At 36.9% G+C, this 18,799-nt stretch overlaps 1 protein-coding gene across 1 annotated transcript in view; it reads left to right on the top strand.

Annotated features, from left to right (window-relative positions):
• The window catches only part of DOCK9 (dedicator of cytokinesis 9), a 101,824-nt gene extending 86,591 nt beyond the window's left edge, over positions 1-15,233 (top strand). The window contains exons 46-54 of the mRNA XM_010006332.1: positions 1,881-2,003; positions 2,354-2,473; positions 3,125-3,160; positions 3,943-4,089; positions 6,030-6,240; positions 7,534-7,724; positions 10,019-10,119; positions 10,292-10,430; positions 14,971-15,233. Of these exons, the coding sequence (XP_010004634.1) occupies positions 1,881-2,003; positions 2,354-2,473; positions 3,125-3,160; positions 3,943-4,089; positions 6,030-6,240; positions 7,534-7,724; positions 10,019-10,119; positions 10,292-10,430; positions 14,971-15,093 (1,191 nt within the window). The 3' untranslated portion in view covers positions 15,094-15,233. The remainder of the gene's footprint in view (positions 1-1,880; positions 2,004-2,353; positions 2,474-3,124; positions 3,161-3,942; positions 4,090-6,029; positions 6,241-7,533; positions 7,725-10,018; positions 10,120-10,291; positions 10,431-14,970) is intronic.
• Positions 15,234-18,799: the final 3,566 nt, after the last annotated feature.

Consider the following 18,799-nt stretch of genomic DNA (forward strand, 5'->3'; position numbering starts at 1 on the left):
AGGGAAGTGGGTTTTTTCCCCCCCTCCTACTTGCCATTTGTGGCACCCCATCAGTAATATTGCAGCCAGTGCTCACCCCCCATAGTCAAGGGAGATAGCAACAAACTGGGAAAAGTCCAGATATTAGAGGTGCACAATAAAAGAGTGAGATGCCATTCTCTCAGGTTACATGGAAAAAAGCATATTCCCATGAGGATGAATAACCACTCACATAGGTGGCACAGAAATTTGTTTTTTTCTTGCCTCCTATCAGCTCTCCCACATGAAGCTTGTGCCCTTTTTTTTTTCCTTTTTCTTTTTTTCCATTCTCCTTTGTATTCACAAAAATTTGCTGCTTTGCTGCATTTGGGTGCCCTCTGGTGTCTGAGTTAGGGCTCTTGTCATAAAAATCAGTGTTTTGTGTGCAGCCCTTGTGATACAGCAGTGACACTGACCTTTCAGTTCTCACCACCTGGTTGCTGAAGGTAGAAATATTGGGGAGTCTATACATAAACTCCCTAATTATTAGTGGAAAGGAAGACATGGTTCAGGGACTGTTGCTGCACATGGATAAGGGTAGCATTTTTCAGTCATTTTTTGGTCTCTGTATTAAACTTGGCTTTTCTAAATTATGTCTTTATGCTATCTTAGCCCTTCCCAGAGGGAGGAGGGGAATAAAGTAGCATTGGATCCCTTCTAAGGGTAAAAGGAATTATTTCCAGCTTCTGGATTCACCGCTACAGTGCTTGAGTGGTACCAAAAGGTCTCAAGAAGCAGAAATGTAATGTTTTGTGCCACCTCTCAGTCTCAAACTTGGATTCTTGTGGTGTTTCATGGAGCTTCAGACTTTTTTGAAGAGGACTGAGATGTGTTAGGGTATGTGGATGTGAATGAGCTTCTTCCCTGTGGTTCTGTCACACTCAAGCCATGACCATGTATATATGACAGCTTCATCACAGAAGCTTTAAGCTCTTCAATAATACCTGTAAATTTATATTTTTATAACTGAGTTAATAGAGTTAGCTAGGTAACTTTACATTTATTAAAAATAGAGCAAAGTAATAATGTAATCATAGTTTTGTTACGCTTATTGAAATAGAAGAAATTAAGTGTGTGGAAAATAAAGAATCATGACAAACTGAAGGGACTTGAGGATGCAGTGCTCTATTGCAAAATGTATGCTTCCATTCTAATACATCATTTGACTTTAAATGACTATACTTTTGCTACAAGGATATTAAGATCAAACCCAACAAAGCCAAGGTGGTTTCTTGCTTGTGGCTCTATTTTGATCCTTCACAATTTCTCAGCTTCTCTTACTGTTGTTTTATTTCTCTTCGTTCTGGGTCAAGTGTACCAAATTTTCACCACTGTACCTTGATAATTACTTCTGGTTTTGGTATTGTATCTTTTTGTTTGATTGTTGATGTAATTTGTTTGATAGTTTCCTTCAGTATCATTACAATCAAGTGTTTCTATAGCTGCCTTTTAAAAATAATGTTTTTTGTGCAAAACCAAAAAACTCAAAGGAAACAGCACTTGGAAAAACATGATACAAGGTAAGACAAGTTTGAGTACTCATACAAGTGTCATTTGTAGACTTAAGAGGTCAGGAGTATCTAGAAGAAAAATACTGTTCCTGATCAACACAGAGACTACATGTCTCAGAGACACAACGCTCAGAGACACTCTCAGAGACTACTATGCTCAGCCTATTCTGTTTTGTTTTGTTTCTTTTTAGCAATTTTTGATTGCCACAATAGTTTAAATTAATATGTGTAGATAACTGCTGTGAGGCAGGATCTCCCTTTTTCGTTGGGAAGAACTTTGGTATACTTATTTGCTGTGCTTTTCATGAGTACTGAATTGATTGACTTTTTAAAATGTGTATCCAAATCTAGGATGTGCTGATGGAGTTGTTGGAACAATGTGCCGATGGACTCTGGAAAGCAGAACGCTATGAACTCATTGCTGACATATATAAACTTACAATTCCCATTTATGAAAAAAGGAGAGATTTTGAGGTACTAAGTTTACCATAAGTGAATTTAAGCAAGAAAAAAAATATCCGGTTTTTCTAGTGTAACTGCATGACACATTGCACTTCACAGAACAAGACAACTGCAGTTTTATCTGAAATATGTGTTGAAATTTTTGTTTTAATTTAAAAGAATTGGAACAGTTTTTCTTTAAATATTAAATAATTAAAAATTAATCTTACAAATTGCCATTCTGATACAAGTGCTAAGCATATTTCTGCTATTCAAGAGAACAGTGGTTTTAAGTATTAACTGTAAAGACATTAATTGTTGTTATAAGATAGGGAAATTCTATGTTATTATTTTATCCCATTATTGTTATCTTGTATTTTTAGAGGCTTGCTCATTTATATGACACTCTTCATCGAGCATACAGTAAAGTAACAGAAGTTATGCATACAGGCAAGAGACTGCTGGGAACTTATTTCAGGGTAGCATTTTTTGGACAGGTGAGTGTTATTTCACTTCATTTTGTTTCCTCTGTGCAGTAAGAAAAACCTGAGTGTATTTTGCAAGGTATGCTGTTTCAGCATCTGTATTGATACCATGACATAAGAAGCACAAGAAATATGGTCTGTAAGAAATAAACACCATCAATAATTTAGTTTAAAACGTTTATCAATTCCGATACAGTTCCTCCTTAATTTCCTCAGTAAATGTTTTGCTTTTTTTTTTTTCCTTTTTCTTCTTTTATTTACTACCTTAAGGCAGCGGTAAGTTTTCTATCATGTCAGCTCTCAGCAATGTATTGACTTAATGTCTGTAGTGCTACAGTGTGGTTTGCAAGGCTGCTTCTTAGATTGGTATGCATTAATAGCCATTGCAATTAAAAAATAACATTAAGCTCCATTTAGAGAACAAATCACTCTTCTATGCATCAGTATTGCATGCTTGAAACAAAAGTTCTGGCTGTGTATGGGGCAGCTTCACATCCTCTAATACATGTCTAGAATGCATATGTATCAGTATGGGATCACGCAGTGTCTAGTAATACACTTTCTACATGCATAGCCAGTTGCTAATTGTTCAGCTGAGCATGGAGCACTGTAAAATACTCTAAGCAGTATAACTTTACATGTATTCTGTTGTCTTTTATAACTTTATAGCAATACCAGTTTACAGACAGTGAAACAGATGTTGAGGTAATTACAGTAATTGCTTACAAAGCAAGCAATGCAGTAAAAAACTACTGCATTTCACCGTAGTTTGATGTGGGTATTTTTGTCAATCTAGCCTGTGTTTATACATGATATGTTGTGCTTTTCTATTTTGTCTGTTTCATTTATGACAAAAATATTCATTTTCTGATTTCAAACATGAACTCAAGACATGGCTTGTTGTTTTCAAACAATTACCTGTTTCACTTTCCATGTACTCAATATTATACTTAGTTTCATTTTAAAACAAATGCTTTATATAATAAAAATAACCATCTGCCAATATAGTCATTACAACATAAAACTTACATAAATAAAATTTAATTTTCTGCAATTATTTTTTTATTGTTATATGAAGAAAGTGTTCAGATTATTTTTAAGTAAACCGTTGCCAAAATGCTCACTTGTGAATCAGGTAGTCCTGTTGGACAAAAAGATTCCTGTTTTGGCAGGTGAAACAGTGTGAAAAGTTCACTTTTAAATAAAAGTGAAGAAAAGTTATCTCAGAGGCTTGGCACACCATAAAAATACAACAAACCTTTAAAGTTTTAACTGTGTGTTTCCATTGTCTTTCACTCATTCTGTAGTAGATAATTACATTTTTCTGTTTTTTTAGTTCTCTTAGGAAACTCTTAGATTTTAATTTCTCTTTATTTACATTTGCTTGAATCCTGATGTTAAATGTTTCAATTTGCTTTGAACCACATACGTTGTGTTCATCTTAATCATTGTTGTTTTCCAAGATTTTAATTGTTTCTTTTTTACAGGGATTCTTTGAGGATGAAGATGGAAAGGAATATATCTATAAAGAGCCTAAACTCACTCCTCTTTCAGAAATTTCCCAAAGACTCCAAAAACTCTACTCTGACAAATTTGGATCTGAAAATGTCAAAATGATTCAGGATTCTGGCAAGGTATTATTTTTTTTTTTCTTTCTACACATTTCTAGTCTACTTGAAATACTGTGGCATCACTGTCATTTACTCATTTGGCATGTGAACATATGTGTCTAAAAACTGCTGGTTGAAGTGCATGGGAGAGATACCATCTACTAGTAGGTTTACCTTTAAGAATGACCAAAAAGGTTAATTTTCACAGCATTACTTCTCAAAATAATAGTTGCATCTTAGACCAAATTTGGATTATGATCATATTCTATGTTGACATAAGCTGCATTTCTTGCCAGTTCAGGCAGAGTCATTCTTTGGAAGTTTTCCCTTTCCTGCACATAGAGAGCAGATTCAAACTTTCCTCTGAAGTAAGAAACAGACCCCTCTTCTGAGAAAAGTACCATATGTAAATAACATTTTAATTCTGTATCAGTTGTTCTTACTATCCTTTGCCTATGTCTCTGTGCCTGTTCAATTTTATAAAAACTTAAACCATAGAAAAAAATTCTCACATGAAGTCATTTGGTGAAATCTATCTAGATCTGTCATAGGAAGTGCTTTCCTTTGTAATTGAAGGCATCAAAACTGGTGAACTGAAGAGTACTACAGTATCCTGCAGGTGGAGAACAACACAAACTGCACAAGATGCCTCTCTGCATTCCTTTCATTCCCTTCCTCAGCCAATTTTAAACTGATTTTTAGCTTCAAACTGTATTATTTTCTTGTAATACAATTTCTTGTCCCTTCTGTTCCCTTCTGTTCTCTCACTAAGATTGCAAAGTGGTGGGCTTCTCAACCTGAAAGTGCAGCAGTGGTGGGGTTCTCACTGCTCCTACTCAAACTTGAAAGGGGGGGAGGGCTTATGCAAGGGCTAAGGTCCTTGCAGTTGAAGGCAAGAGAATTCTTTACAATTAATTAAAATGCATATGTTTGTCAGCATTTTTAGGGAACATTTCTATCAGCTGTTTCAGAATGAGTACATAAATCACCACTTAAGTTCCAATAGAATAATCTGAAAGCTGATTTAAAAAAAAAAAATCAAGCAGCATGTTCCATTAAAAACAGATAACAGAAAAGGGATCCTAGCTCTGTTTGTAGTCTGCTCCAGGACTTACTTGGTGACTTCATGTATGCATTAGCATTGGCATTTTTCACACCTAGGTTATGGAACTGAAGTGGCTCAACAGACAGGCAAAGATAACATGCATGTTTGACATGGTACTAAAATGGTAGACAAAACTTTTAGAAAGATGCATGGGTTTGCAGTACCCTCTTTATCTAATGATTGGGGGATTTTACATTAAAAAGAAATTAAAGTCCTCGGTACCGGAGATTAGTTGCCAGTTTTACCAAATTAAAGATCTGCCCGTCCCTAAGGCTCTCACTCATCCACTTCTAGAAACAACTTCATCAAATAGTGAAGCCTTCATTTGGGTATGCTTCCACCAGTATATTCTTTGGGACCCTCATAGGGTGTCAGAGTTGGGACAGACAGGTTGGGTGGGGTGCCTTCTGAAGGTGGTATCTGAACTATTTACAATATAGGTGTTTATTTTTAATTGTTAATTTTTTAAACATAATTCCAATATTTGGGTTCCCATCTACTATTGTGTCAGCTGTGGTGGAAAAGCAGTGTTTGTTTCTGGGCTTTCTGTTTCTGAGCCTTCCCCTGTTAAGCATGTGCTAAAAAAACCCAACAAACTGTATTATGTTTTTGTTTGCTGTCTCTTACAGCAAATACCGATTTTTAAAACAAACGAACAAAGCCACAACATATTTTAATGCATCTAGTGGTGCTGTCTTCCTAATAGTGAGCAAATGAATGCAGGGAAGCATTAACATTTACTGTGTTTTCAGCAACTAGCACGTTGAGACCAGATTTATTTTCTCAAAGCTGTGTGACTACATTTAAATCCTCTTGATTCGCTATGTAGCTATTTGGGTTTTTTTGTCATATTTTTAAGGTAAATCCTAAGGATTTGGATTCAAAATATGCATATATTCAAGTTACACATGTCATTCCATACTTTGAAGAAAAAGAGTTGCAAGAAAGAAAAACAGACTTTGAAAGGACTCACAACATTCGTCGGTTTATGTTTGAGATGCCTTTTACTCAAACTGGTAAAAGACAAGGAGGAGTAGAAGAGCAGTGTAAGAGACGGACTATTTTGACAGGTACTGACTGGGTGGAAGTTTCCTTCAAAAGAAAACTTCTCATTTATTGTGGTTTTTATTGTTACTTTTTTAATACTTAATTCTTAGTACTAGATTTTTCTATATCTTGCATATTTTGTCAGGAAAAAATCCTTTAGAACATTTCACATGTGATGGTTGGAGATGACAAGGATTGCGAAGTATATAAAAATAAAGTTAGCCAAAGCAGTCTTTTAAACAATACCTACTTGAAAGTAACACTAAAAATGTGTTATGCAAATCCACAAATTACCATCTGAGAATACATATATCGGTGTGTGATAGCCACTGAGTATTAGAGTAAAATCTCACATTTGACTATATGCTAACTGCCTTTTATTTTGTTGTTTGGGGTTTTTTTAATAATGGAGTGTTGGCAAATCTGCCTTTGCCCTTTCCTGAGTTTACCTCTCTTTGTTATAAAACATTCAATAATGTTGGTATTGTGCTTGCTGGCTTGAGTATTGGGTCTTTCAGCATTTTTTCAAGCTTTGGACATGGAAAACACAGCATTGGTTCTTTCGGCTAAGAGCACTAAAAAAGCCTGAAAGGCTGGTTCTGGTTTGATTTCTAGCCTGTTCTGTGTGGGTTTTTCCACTTCACTTACTTTAAGTCCTTTATAGCTCTCAGCTAAAATACTTTTCATATTTTTAACCAAAACTAGGTTCTCAGTTTGGTTTCTTCAAGGCCTAATTCTCCAATAAGTTTTCTGTAAGCTTCAAGACATGTGAATCTAGACTCAAGCTTTGCTTGCTATTAGACAAAGACTATTTTGTATTTTGTTTCTGTTAAGTGTGAGCTTCTGTACCACTGTCTTAATATAGTGGTTAAAAAAAAATAAAAAATATTACTTTATAATGTCTGCTGTTCATAGCTAATATTTGTGAGGGAATCCAATATATGACTTTGCAGGTTTTGATACTTGTCTTCTTTGAGATGTGTGAAAGAGAAGCAATTCTTTTTACAGTTCTTGTATTAATTAAATTCCCGTGGTTTCTTTCTTGGATATTATTAGTAGCAGTAATGACAATTATCATTCTTGCTGTGATACATGTAAAGCTATGCATGCTTACATTTTCAGTATTTTGGTTTGCTGTGCATTTGGTATGATTTCTAATTATAATATTGTATGTTGTACATAGTATGTATTATTTAGTGTGATACTAAATTGGGCAACTCATTACATCAGAATTCTAATTTAGGGTAAAAGTCTCTCAAAACTCAACTTATTAAAAAACTTGTTTCTAACTGTGTTAAACTTGCTTCCATCCATAGCTATACACTGTTTTCCATACGTGAAGAAGCGCATCCCAGTGATGTACCAGCACCACACTGATTTAAACCCTATTGAAGTAGCAATTGATGAAATGAGTAAAAAAGTTGCAGAACTTAGGCAGCTTTGCTCTTCAGCTGAAGTAGACATGATCAAATTGCAGCTGAAGCTACAGGGAAGTGTCAGTGTTCAGGTAAGACTGTAAACTTTGTCGTTCAGCTGTTTCACTTGCTTCTGTCTCTGAAAAATTTACATCTTATCATTGGTTTCTATTCTGTATATTCAAGAATGTCCTAAATTAGAAATGTGCTCACTGTTTGCAGTTATTTCCAGAGAACTAAGCAATACCATACTTCATATAAACGTTGATCATGGACAGTTACATAAAAGGGTTAAGATTTATCTCTGGAATCTGTGGTGGTCTGATCCCACCAGGTTTTGTTGTGAAGCTGAAACTAAAATAAAAGAGTGCCTTCCCATATGGGGATGAATGAGCATATTTTGCCTAGATGTAGGTTTGCTCACAGTAGGTTCACTATGGTCATTATTGCTTTTGTATTTTGGTAAAAGCCCTAGGGAGATGAAGATGGAGTGCTGAAATATAGGAGCAGGGCAATGGTAGAAAAGCTCATTGTGCAACATTTTGTTTTGCATATAAGGCAAGCAAAAACTAAATGTATAAAGAAACCATCAGATTCACCAAAACAGGGTATGTGAAGCAGTTGCAAGATGTATAAATCAATATAGTAAGATAATTAAGATCGTAATGACTAAACTGCTGCTGTGTTATTTTCACCTGATGCAAATATTGTCAAGTTGAAGAGAAAAGAAAAAAGAAACAAACCAAACACAACAAACCAAGGTTCCAGAATCAGGGAGTTGTTAATCTACCATTTGGGATGAGAACAGAAGGGCTCTTACTCTTTATAAAAAATAATAATAGGGATGAGCCAGAAGTTGTTAAATCCACTTTTCATGTAGGTGCCACAATCAATTAAGTTTATGTTAATTACTGCAGAATTGTCAGCTTAGAATAGTGTTTTCAGTAGATGAGCATACCAAACAGCTCATTTTCCCACTCTAATTCCATAAACAGATAAATTAGCATATCATTCCATGCACCAATATAGGTTCGGGGTCGGCCTGCTAGAAAGCAGTTCCAAAGAGAAGGATCTGAGAGTCCTGGTAGATAGTAAATTATCCGTGAGCCAGCAATGTGCCCTTGTCGCCAAGAAGGCCAGTGGAATCCTGGAGTGCATAAGGAGGAGTGTGGCCAGTTGGTCAAGAGAGGTTATTCTGCCTCTCTACTCTGCCCTGGTGAGGCCACAGCTGGAATACTGCATCCAATTCTGGGCTCTCCAGTTCCAGAGGGAGAGAGAACTATTAGAGAGAGTCCAGCAGAGGGCAAAAAAGATGATTGAGGGATTGGAGCATCTATCTGCCTTATGAGGAAAGGCTGAGTGACCTGGGACTGTTTATCCTGGAGAATCACAGAATCACCAGGGCTGGAAAAGACCTCTAAGATCATCAAGTCCAGCCTATGACCTAACACCACCACATCAGCTAGACCATGGCACTAAGTGCCACATCCAGCCTTTCCTTGAACACATCCAGGGATGGTGCCTCTACCACTTCCCTGGGCAGTCCATTCCAATGTCTAATCACCCTCTCCATGAGGAAGTACTTCCTAATATCCAACCTAAACCTCCCCTAGGGCAGCGTGAGGCCATGCCCTCTTGTCTTGTTGCTAGTTGCCTGGGAGAAGAGCCCAAACCTCACCTGACTACAACCTCCCTTCAGGTAGTTGAAGAGAGTGATAAGGTCCCCCCTGAGCCTTCTCCAGGCTAAACAACCCCAGCTCCCTCAGCCTGTACCTATAAGACTTTCCCTCTAGTCCCTTCACCAGCCTCAGAGAAGGCTGAGGGGAGACAGTATTAATGCCTACAAGTATCTACAGTGCGGGTGCAAGGAGGATGGAGCCTGACTCTTTTCAGTAGTTGCCAGTGACAGGACAAGGGGCAATCGGCACAAGCTGGAACACAGAAGTGCCATTTAAATATGAGGAAAAACTTCTTTACAGTGAGGGTGACAGAGCACTGGAACAGGCTGCCCAGGGAGGTTGTGGTGTCCCCTTCTCTGGAGATATTCATGATCCTCCCGGATGCAGCCCTGAGTAATGTGCTCTAGGGGATCCTGCTTTAGTGAGGGATTTGGACTGGATAATCTCCAGAGGTCCCTTCCAACTCTGACCATTCTGTGATTATCAAAGTGGTTTGCTTGTGCCAGGACAGGTTCATATAGCTTGCTGTAGAGACTTCTCCTGCTCTTAATGTTCGAACTCCAGCAGTTTGTTTATTTCTTAAGTCCAGCCTTTTTGGAATCAATGTATTCTGAGAAAAGTAAATCAGACAGACACCTGTAGTACCTGTTATTGCTAAGGCAATATGTTGGAAAGTGACTTTATTTTGTAATCCTTGTTCTTTTTAGGTTAATGCTGGTCCATTAGCATACGCAAGAGCTTTCTTAGATGACACAAACACCAAAAGATATCCAGACAATAAAGTAAAGCTACTAAAGGAAGTTTTTAGGTATGTTTTTTTGAAAAGCAGAAAAAGAATCCAAAACTCTACTTTTTTTCAAGATTGTTATTGTAAGAATTGTTTTAAACCTTTTAACTTCTATAGTGTTTTATAGTGTTCAATTAATCTTTTGGATTTTGTATTCCTGATTGAGGTTTTCTTATTATTTTATCTAAATCAGGCAATTTGTTGAAGCTTGTGGGCATGCTCTGGGTGTAAATGAACGACTGATAAAGGAAGATCAGTTGGAATATCAAGAAGAAATGAAGGCCAACTACAGGGAAATGGCAAAAGAGCTTTCCGAAATAATGCATGAACAAGTATGTGCTGAAATTAAATTATACATACCAGCATTCAGAATGTAGATGTAATGTGAACCCTCTACGAAAGTATACGTAGTGCTTTACATAAAATTATTTTCTCTTTTTGTTTACTCTGTTAGAGTATCATATAATGGAATTGTGGAACATTCTCTTTTTTTTTCCTCTGTGAATTTTCTGCAGATGCTTTCTTGACCTTCAGAACTAAGTCTTCCCTGTTAAGAAAGTAAATCTGGTTGGCACTAGCCTATTTTTTGTAAGAGAGGAAGACTACAGTAAAGATAAAACAAATTTAATAATATTACTATATGTCTTTTATACATAAGATGTGTAGTTAGAGGGATCTTTATTCAGTGGCCCAAAAAGCTTATTTTAGTCTGTATTTCGTTGTTAACCATAGGGGATTTGATCAGCAAACTTAGCCCTTTTTCTTTAGATTTTGGAGAAAAAGCATTTATTTTTGCAACGAAGAGTTAAAACATCTTCCAAACGGTATTTTCATGTTTTCCCAAGGGGAATCTACTAGAGACAAACTGGAGGTATGGGACAGGGGAAACCAGAAGTCTTGTGGAGTGATATGTAGGACCTTGCATCTGGTATCTATTTTAGAAATGTTTCCTGACTTCAGAAGCAGGGATATTATTTCCAGGAGAACAGAAAGGAATGAAGATTGATGCTTGATCCCTACCTTCTTGATATTTTTATTCATCATATTAATCATTTCAGGGTCCTTTTCTTTCACCCACTTATTTGTATAATCTTTTCCCAGAGCCATAGACTGGCTCATAGTTCTTACCCCTCAAAACTTCAGTATTTCTGGCACACAAAAAATACCTGCGTTTTCTGATAGTATTTTTTACCTTTCAAATGCACGTGTCTCTGAGACTTCCTTGGATGTATGACCATAATAACAACTTTCCTTAGTCTAGGAACCATTGCATCCTAGTCTGGATAACCAGTTGATACAAAGAGCAGCTCTGAGTTCCTCATGTCCATAAAACAAACAATAAGCTTCACTCAGAAATCAAATTGTACCAGAAAAATCAAACTTGAGACCTAGCCAAGGCATCCAGTCTGACATTTAAATGCTCTGTTAATCTTCCACATTTTTTTTCAGGATTTCATCCCTTGGATTTATTATGACTTTACCCATTTACTATTTTTGACATCTCTAAGTTACTCTATTGTTATCCAAGAAATACTTGCTCAACAAGCTAGTCAGCTTGCTGGTGTAACAGCTTGCCCGAAGGCTTCTCTTAGAAAGATTTGTCTTTATTCTGCCCTTGCTTAGAAGGCATCCAAAACTCTTACGGTGATTTTTTTTTTTCTGTTCCAAAATGTGTCAAGTGTCTGAAGTTCACTTCACATGCTTTCTTGCTCTCAGTTCTTTTCTCCATTCTATTATGGAGAATATAGAGAAACAAAGTTTGTAGGGGGTGATAACATATCGTCAGAATCCGTTATTTGTTTGAGGGTTTTTTTAAATCATAGAATCATAGAATCATAGAATCTTAGGGGCTGGAAGGGACCTCGAGAGATCATCTAGTCCAACCCCCCTGCCAGAGCAGGGTCACCTAGAGTACATCACACAGGAACTCATCCAGGTGGGTTTTGAATGTCTCCAGTGAGGGAGACTCCACAACCTCCCTGGGCAGTCTGTTCCAGTGCTCTGTCACTCTTACAGTAAAAAAATTTTTTCGGATATTCACCTTGAACCTCCTATGCTCCAATTTACACCCATTACCCCTTGTCCTATCACTGGTCATCACTGAGAAAAGCCTAACTCCATCCCCCTGACACTCACCCCTTACATATTTGTAAACATTGATGAGGTCACCCCTCAGTCTCCTTTTCTCCAAGCTAAAGAGACCCAGCTCCCTCAGCCTTTCCTCATAAGGGAGATGTTCCACTCCCCTAATCATCTTCGTAGCTCTGCGCTGGACTCTTTCGAGCAGTTCCCTGTCCTTTTTGAACTGAGGGGCCCAGAACTGGACACAATACTCCAGATGTGGCCTCACCAATGCAGAATAGAGGGGGAGGAGAACCTCTCTTGACCTACTAACCACACCCTTTCTAATACACCCCAGGATGCCATTGGCCTTCTTGGCCACAAGGGCACATTGCTGGCTCATGGTCATCCTCCTGTCTACCAGGACCCCCAGGTCTCTTTCACCTACACTACTCTCCAGCAGTTCAGCCCCCAACCTGTACTGGGACATGGTGTTGTTCTTCCCCAAATGTAAAACTCTGCACTTCCCCTTGTTGAATTTCATCATGTTTCTCCCCGCCCAACTCTCCAACCTATCTAAGTCTCTCTGAATGGCAGCACAGCCTTCTGGTGTGTCAGCCACTCCTCCCAGCTTAGTGTCATCAGCAAACTTGCTGAGGGTACATTCTATACCCTCATCCAGGTCGTTGATGAAGATGTTGAACAACACCGGTCCCAGCACCGACCCTTGTGGGACTCCACTAGTAACACACCTCCAACCAGATTCTACCCCATTGACTACAACTCTCTGACTCCTTCCTTTCAACCAGTTCCTAATCCACCTCACTTCCTGGTCACCAAACCCATACCTGATCAACTTATCCACAAGGATGCTGTGGGAGACGGTGTCAAATGCTTTACTGAAATCAAGATAAACCACATCTACCGCTCTACCATCATCTATCCACCTAGTAATTTCCTCATAGAAGGCTATGAGGTTAGTCAAACATGATTTACCCTTGATAAAACCATGCTGACTGCTCTTGATGACCCCCATGTCCTTGATGTGCCTGGAGATAGTGACAAGAACAAGTTGTTCCATCACCTTTCCAGGGATGGAGGTGAGGCTGACCGGTCTATAGTTACCCGGGTCCTCCTTCTTGCCCTTCTTGTAGACTGGAGTGACATTTGCTATCCTCCAGTCCTCAGGCACCTCACCTGTTGCCCATGATTTACTGAAGATGATGGAGAGTGGCCTAGCAATGACCTCCGCCAGCTCCCTCAGCACCCTTGGGTGCATTCCATCTGGACCCATTGATTTATGGATGTCCAGATTACTCAACTGATCCCTAACCCAATCTTCATCTACCATGTCAAACTCTTCCTCTATCTTGACCTCTTCTGACCTTTCAGATATGCATGTAGAGGAAAACAGTTTTGAAAGACCCCTGTAACAGGAAAAGGAATAGCTTAGCTGACAAAAATGGGACAGTTTGACTATTTATTTGACTGTGATTTACTGAAAAGCAAAAAGCAGTGGAGAGTTTTAGAAAGGAGAATAACTGATTGGGCAGCTGATTAACATAAACAATATATATAGGAGAATTAGGCAGCTGTACAGAAGACCTCTTTGGAAAAGAGGAAACATTTAAGTCAAATAATTATAATAAATAAAAGATTAATATTCCCCTGTTACAGGAAAAAGTTAAAGAATGTAATGACAGTTTGTACACAAGAAAAATTACTTTGAACTCAATGCAAGATATGTATGTTTAAAAAATGCTCAGGTGTGTGTGAGTTTTCAGAGATTGACTATAAGAAAAAGCGCATAATGCCAGAAACTTCAGGAGTTGATCACATTGCCTAATAGTAAACAGAGAAGGGGCAGACAACTGGTACCTATAAGATAGTTTAAAGAGAATATGAAAATACAGCATTGTCTGCAGTAATGTGTACTATTACCCTGCCACTGTGTTCTTTTTATAGAAATGTAATTAGTTGTAAATAATTAAAACACGCTCTATTGGGTTGGTTTTTGCTGTGTTTATTGTTTGGGGGTTTTTTTGATTGATCACTCCCTGAAGGCTTAGAATAATGAGGCCCTTCACCGAAATCTTTAAAAATGTAAACTTTCTATACCTGCTCATTTCTGTATTTGGAAAAAGAGCTTCTCATAATGTTTATTCTAAAGTCATTGAAGAAACTGTGAGCTGTCTTATAATAGTGTGGGTTTTTAACAACTGCAAAAAAATTGCTATTAAAAATATAGAAAATAATCTTAACAGATTTTTCTCTTTTCTCCTCTGATGCTTGCCAATATGATCAGATGGGATGGTAATTACTTTTCTTTACTTCTGCTTCTAGTTTGTCTAACCTTTATGTAGTACCTCTTTTTGCGATATTTCTGATCTTAGCATCAGTAAATTTGTACCTATTAAGAGTGAAGTCTTGATGGTGCGTTGATAGCTTTTGATAGGAAATGCTCAAATCATACCTCTAAGTCAAAAAAACAAAACAAAAAAAATGGCCAAGCCTGTTGTCATTGTGAAACTCTTTTTGAAAGTTAACAAGATAAATGAGAAAAGTTATTCAGGCTGCCCCTAGAGAGGACCTAAATAAAGTAAGTTGATGTCAGAGAAATAATTGGTGCCCTTCTAAATCTATTAGAGGATGTCTGAAAAGAGTAAGCATCCTCAGGAAGAAGTTCTATGTAGTTGAGAAAGTGCTGTCAAGCTGAGCTGATAAGCAGCAGGTTATGGCATTGGTTAGCTGTTTTATAAATGCTGAGGTCGTTTTGTAACATTGTGGTAAATACATGTTTTCCATTTCAAGATAACTCCTGTTGAAGAAAAGGCCAGTGTTATGCCTAATTCGCTGCACATTTTCAACGCCATAAGTGGGACTCCAACAAGCACAACAGTTCACGGGATGCCCAGTTCTTCTTCAGTTGCATGATTGATTTGTAGAGGAAAGTATGTTCATTTGTTTTGGTTTTATTTTACGTATATGGATTTGCTTCACTGTGTGCAAACTCAGGATGATTTTGAAGCTAAGTGTTGGGCACGTGCAAGCAGCATAATTAATACAAATGTCTGGGCACACTTTTAGAAAATAGCAGTTACTGGTAATAGTCTTTTAGAGTAAGGGAGGCACACATCCATCATTTGATCCTGCTGGTAACATTTAAAAGTATTGACAATGTCATTGCAGAAGTGCGTGTTGGGAAATTGCAAAGTCGAAATTAATTTCTCTTTTTTGCTAGAAAGTATTATTAAAATGAATTGCACATAACAAAAAAAAGTCTTGTGGGATGTAATTTTGCAGATATGTAACATTCAGGTGTTCTTTTTGTGTATGGCACATAGAAGTTGATTCCAAGTACAAGAACTATTTTGGGGCTAGACAGAGACACTAGTTTTTTGGGTTTAATGGAACTGACAACAGTAGTTTTTGTACCATTTGGCAAGTTGTGCTTTATTTTATAACTAGTTGCATTTTGGAGATCTGTGAGCTTACATCTTATTAAAACAACTAAATACAACCAAAGGTCTGTATTAATGAACACTGAGTCGTACTAAAATATCAAGTAGTAAATTGTTATGTACATATTGTTTGTTAATACAGTCCATACAGTCTGTACATAAATGTATTACATTTCTAAGTATTTTTTAATATTCATACCAGCTCTTATCCTTCTGCTTTTAGTTTCTTGTGAAAATTTGCTCATACCAAGTATATGCAAACTTTACAGTTCATTTATTCCTGTATATAAATAAGTGCAATATAAAGATGTATACAGTCTTTGCTATGTTAGGTTTATATGCAGTTATTAAAAGAAAAGAACTTTTTTGCCAAAGCAATGGAGTATGTAATCGGTGATCATGGTTACTGTGGTAAATGGTGGTATAATTTAAAGCTTTTTCCATATTCTTTTAAGACATTAATTTAGTAATTTTATATTTGGGGGGAAATAAAGGTTTTTAATTTTATTTAACTTGAAGCACTGTCCTGCTGTAATTAAACATTCTGTACTACATCTATATTAAAAGGAAAAAAGTAGTTAACTTTTCTCACCGTGTGCTCTGGTTTTTATTTTAGGTATGTCCTTGAGAAAGTTGAATGCTTGATATAAAAAAATAGGCTTTTTGCAGCTTAAGTATCAGATGCAGACACTTCTAGGACACTTTGTATCCCTTGTCAACAAAGAGAATTTAGGTTATTATTTAAGACATAAGTTTTGGATGATCCTGGTTTAGCAGGGGAGTTGGACTAGATGATCTCTAGAGGTCCCTTCCAACTCTGACAATTCCATGATTCCTTGACAGGAAAAATAATGTTTTCCTTATGACATAAGGTTTACTGTCTGTAGCACAGCATGAAACTCCTATGTTGTCATTACTCATCAAAGATTTTTTCCAATACAGCTTCATCCTGGCAGTGAAATAACTGTGCTTTTTCCAATTACATTTCTGAAACAGAATTCCTGTTTGTTTAACATTATTTTCCTTAAAAAAAAAAAAAAAAAAAAAAAAAAAAAAAAAAAAAAAAAAAAAGGAATGTAAGAAACCAGATTAATACTTCTAGACAATGAACCATAATGCTCTGATAAGAGACAGTCCCCTTTTTCTGCCTCCATCCTACACACTTTCACTTTTTCTTTTCATTTGTGGAAAGGGGTGTAGGAATAGCTTGTTATACATCAATGTAGTTAGTCTCAAAAGGTATTTAATTATTAGGAGAAAATATCCTGTAAAGTTGTTTTGCCTCTCAGGAAGATTTCTATATCATTATATTAATAATGTACATGACAGTAACTTCTTGCAATTACTCCAGTTTTTCTACGTTCCCCGTTGCCCTGGGAGCAAATCCGAGTTTTATACAGTTGCACAACACTTTTTGCACTGAGACCTCAGTTTGATGGAGTTTCATCTGCTAACCAACCTATAAATGTAGTATGTATTCATAATGGAATATGTATCTGTGTACATTTAGATAAATCTGAATCTATGTGTAACTGTTTTGCTTACTTGCTGAAAGCTGGCTTATGAAAAATAGTGAAATGTAGTTGACAAAACATTGATGGAGGTTTACATTAATGATTAACATGTTCAGTTCCAAATCTACAGACATTTTATGTTCTCACATGATGCATTTATATGAGAGAACACACTCTCTAATGTATTGTTTTGCTTTTAGATATGCTAATATTATAATTGTTGGGTTTTACCTCCTGAATAATTAATTCTGGACCAGCCTCCCTTTTCTGCTGTCTTGCTGCAACATGTAAATTAAGTATCTAATACGTGTTATTTTATTTGTGAAGACTTAGGGGCTCTGTATTGGTTTTGGCTGCAGCAGGATTATGTATAGTAGCTGCTATGTCACAATAGCAGCTTTGCTAGCTGCATGGTTCTGTTTTGCTGTTTGGATTATAAAAGATGAGCTCGCTGGTAGAAAGGCAGGGAAGAGGAGGCTGAAGAGATTTAAGTAGATGATCTTTCACTGAATCCTTAGAGCACCTATTTTCTGGTATTTTATGGGTTGATTTAACTGCTACTTTGAAGCTGGAGGGCTTGGATGACTTCAAATGCCACGCACTTATGGCTAAAAGGGAACTTTTAAAGCCAACACCTGGGTGTTCTTTTATGTCTTGGGTTGATATGTCTGTTATTTCTTTCCCCAAATGTTGGACAGTGCAGCCACAGACTGCAGGTTTGCTGCATCCATTTTAAAACAATACTGAATGAATTCAGCTAATGCATGCTTCGTTTTAAATTGCTTTTTTGTTTTATCAAGTTTTTTTTAACCCTCTCTCTGTTCTGTAAGATTCATTGATACTGGATACCTGAATAGCTAGGGTAGTTTCTTGAAATGGTGGGTTTTGCAGCTAGTGCTATATAATCTCTTTGTTTGTCACTGATATCATACTCCAAAAAATGTGAATGTGTAACTTGACAAATTAAGATGAGAGACATAGAAATTGTGATCAAAATTGACAGAACTACAGCTGAGATCTTTAATACAAGCTCATGTCCCAAAATAAATATTATTTTAAATTAGTTTATTTTCCATTTAATATTTTAAGCATTGGTAAAAGGTTTAACCAGCTTCACACAGACATAATTTTCAAATTAATGAAAGTAAAACATCAGACTTTTTTCAGGTGTATCAAGAAAAACAGATGCCTACCAGTCTAGAACAGTCAACAGACTATAAACAAGAAAATGCTGGTAAATGTTGAGTAAGGTCAAACTGGTGTTTAAGGTTTGAAAAAATTGAAGCTTGAAAGAAATCTGAACAGAAACTGGCAGCATAATTTTGCTCTAGTCAATGTTATTAGCACAACTACCAAGAGAGAGCTGAGGATTCTGATGGAGCTGTTAAGGGACATGACGTTTTTCAATGGCATGAACTGTAAATGGAAGAGATAAGAAGCTCCCAAGAAGGAGCAGTAAGAAAAGAACCTTAGTTAAGTAAAATAGTTCAATCCATTACTCATTCCCTAACTCTCAGAACTCCATGAATGTTGCTGGGGGAGAGCCCAGTACAAAGCTGTATTTCATTTAGTCAAGGTTTTAGTAGCCTCCTTAACCACAGTAACAAGGCGCGTAAGGGCACAAACACCTTTTATAATTGGTCTAATGAAATGAAAGAATTGTCA

This window comes from Chaetura pelagica, unplaced genomic scaffold (genome assembly GCF_000747805.2).
Source record: "Chaetura pelagica isolate M959 unplaced genomic scaffold, ChaPel_1.0 scaffold29, whole genome shotgun sequence".
In the NCBI taxonomy this organism is placed as follows: Eukaryota; Metazoa; Chordata; class Aves; order Apodiformes; family Apodidae; genus Chaetura; species Chaetura pelagica.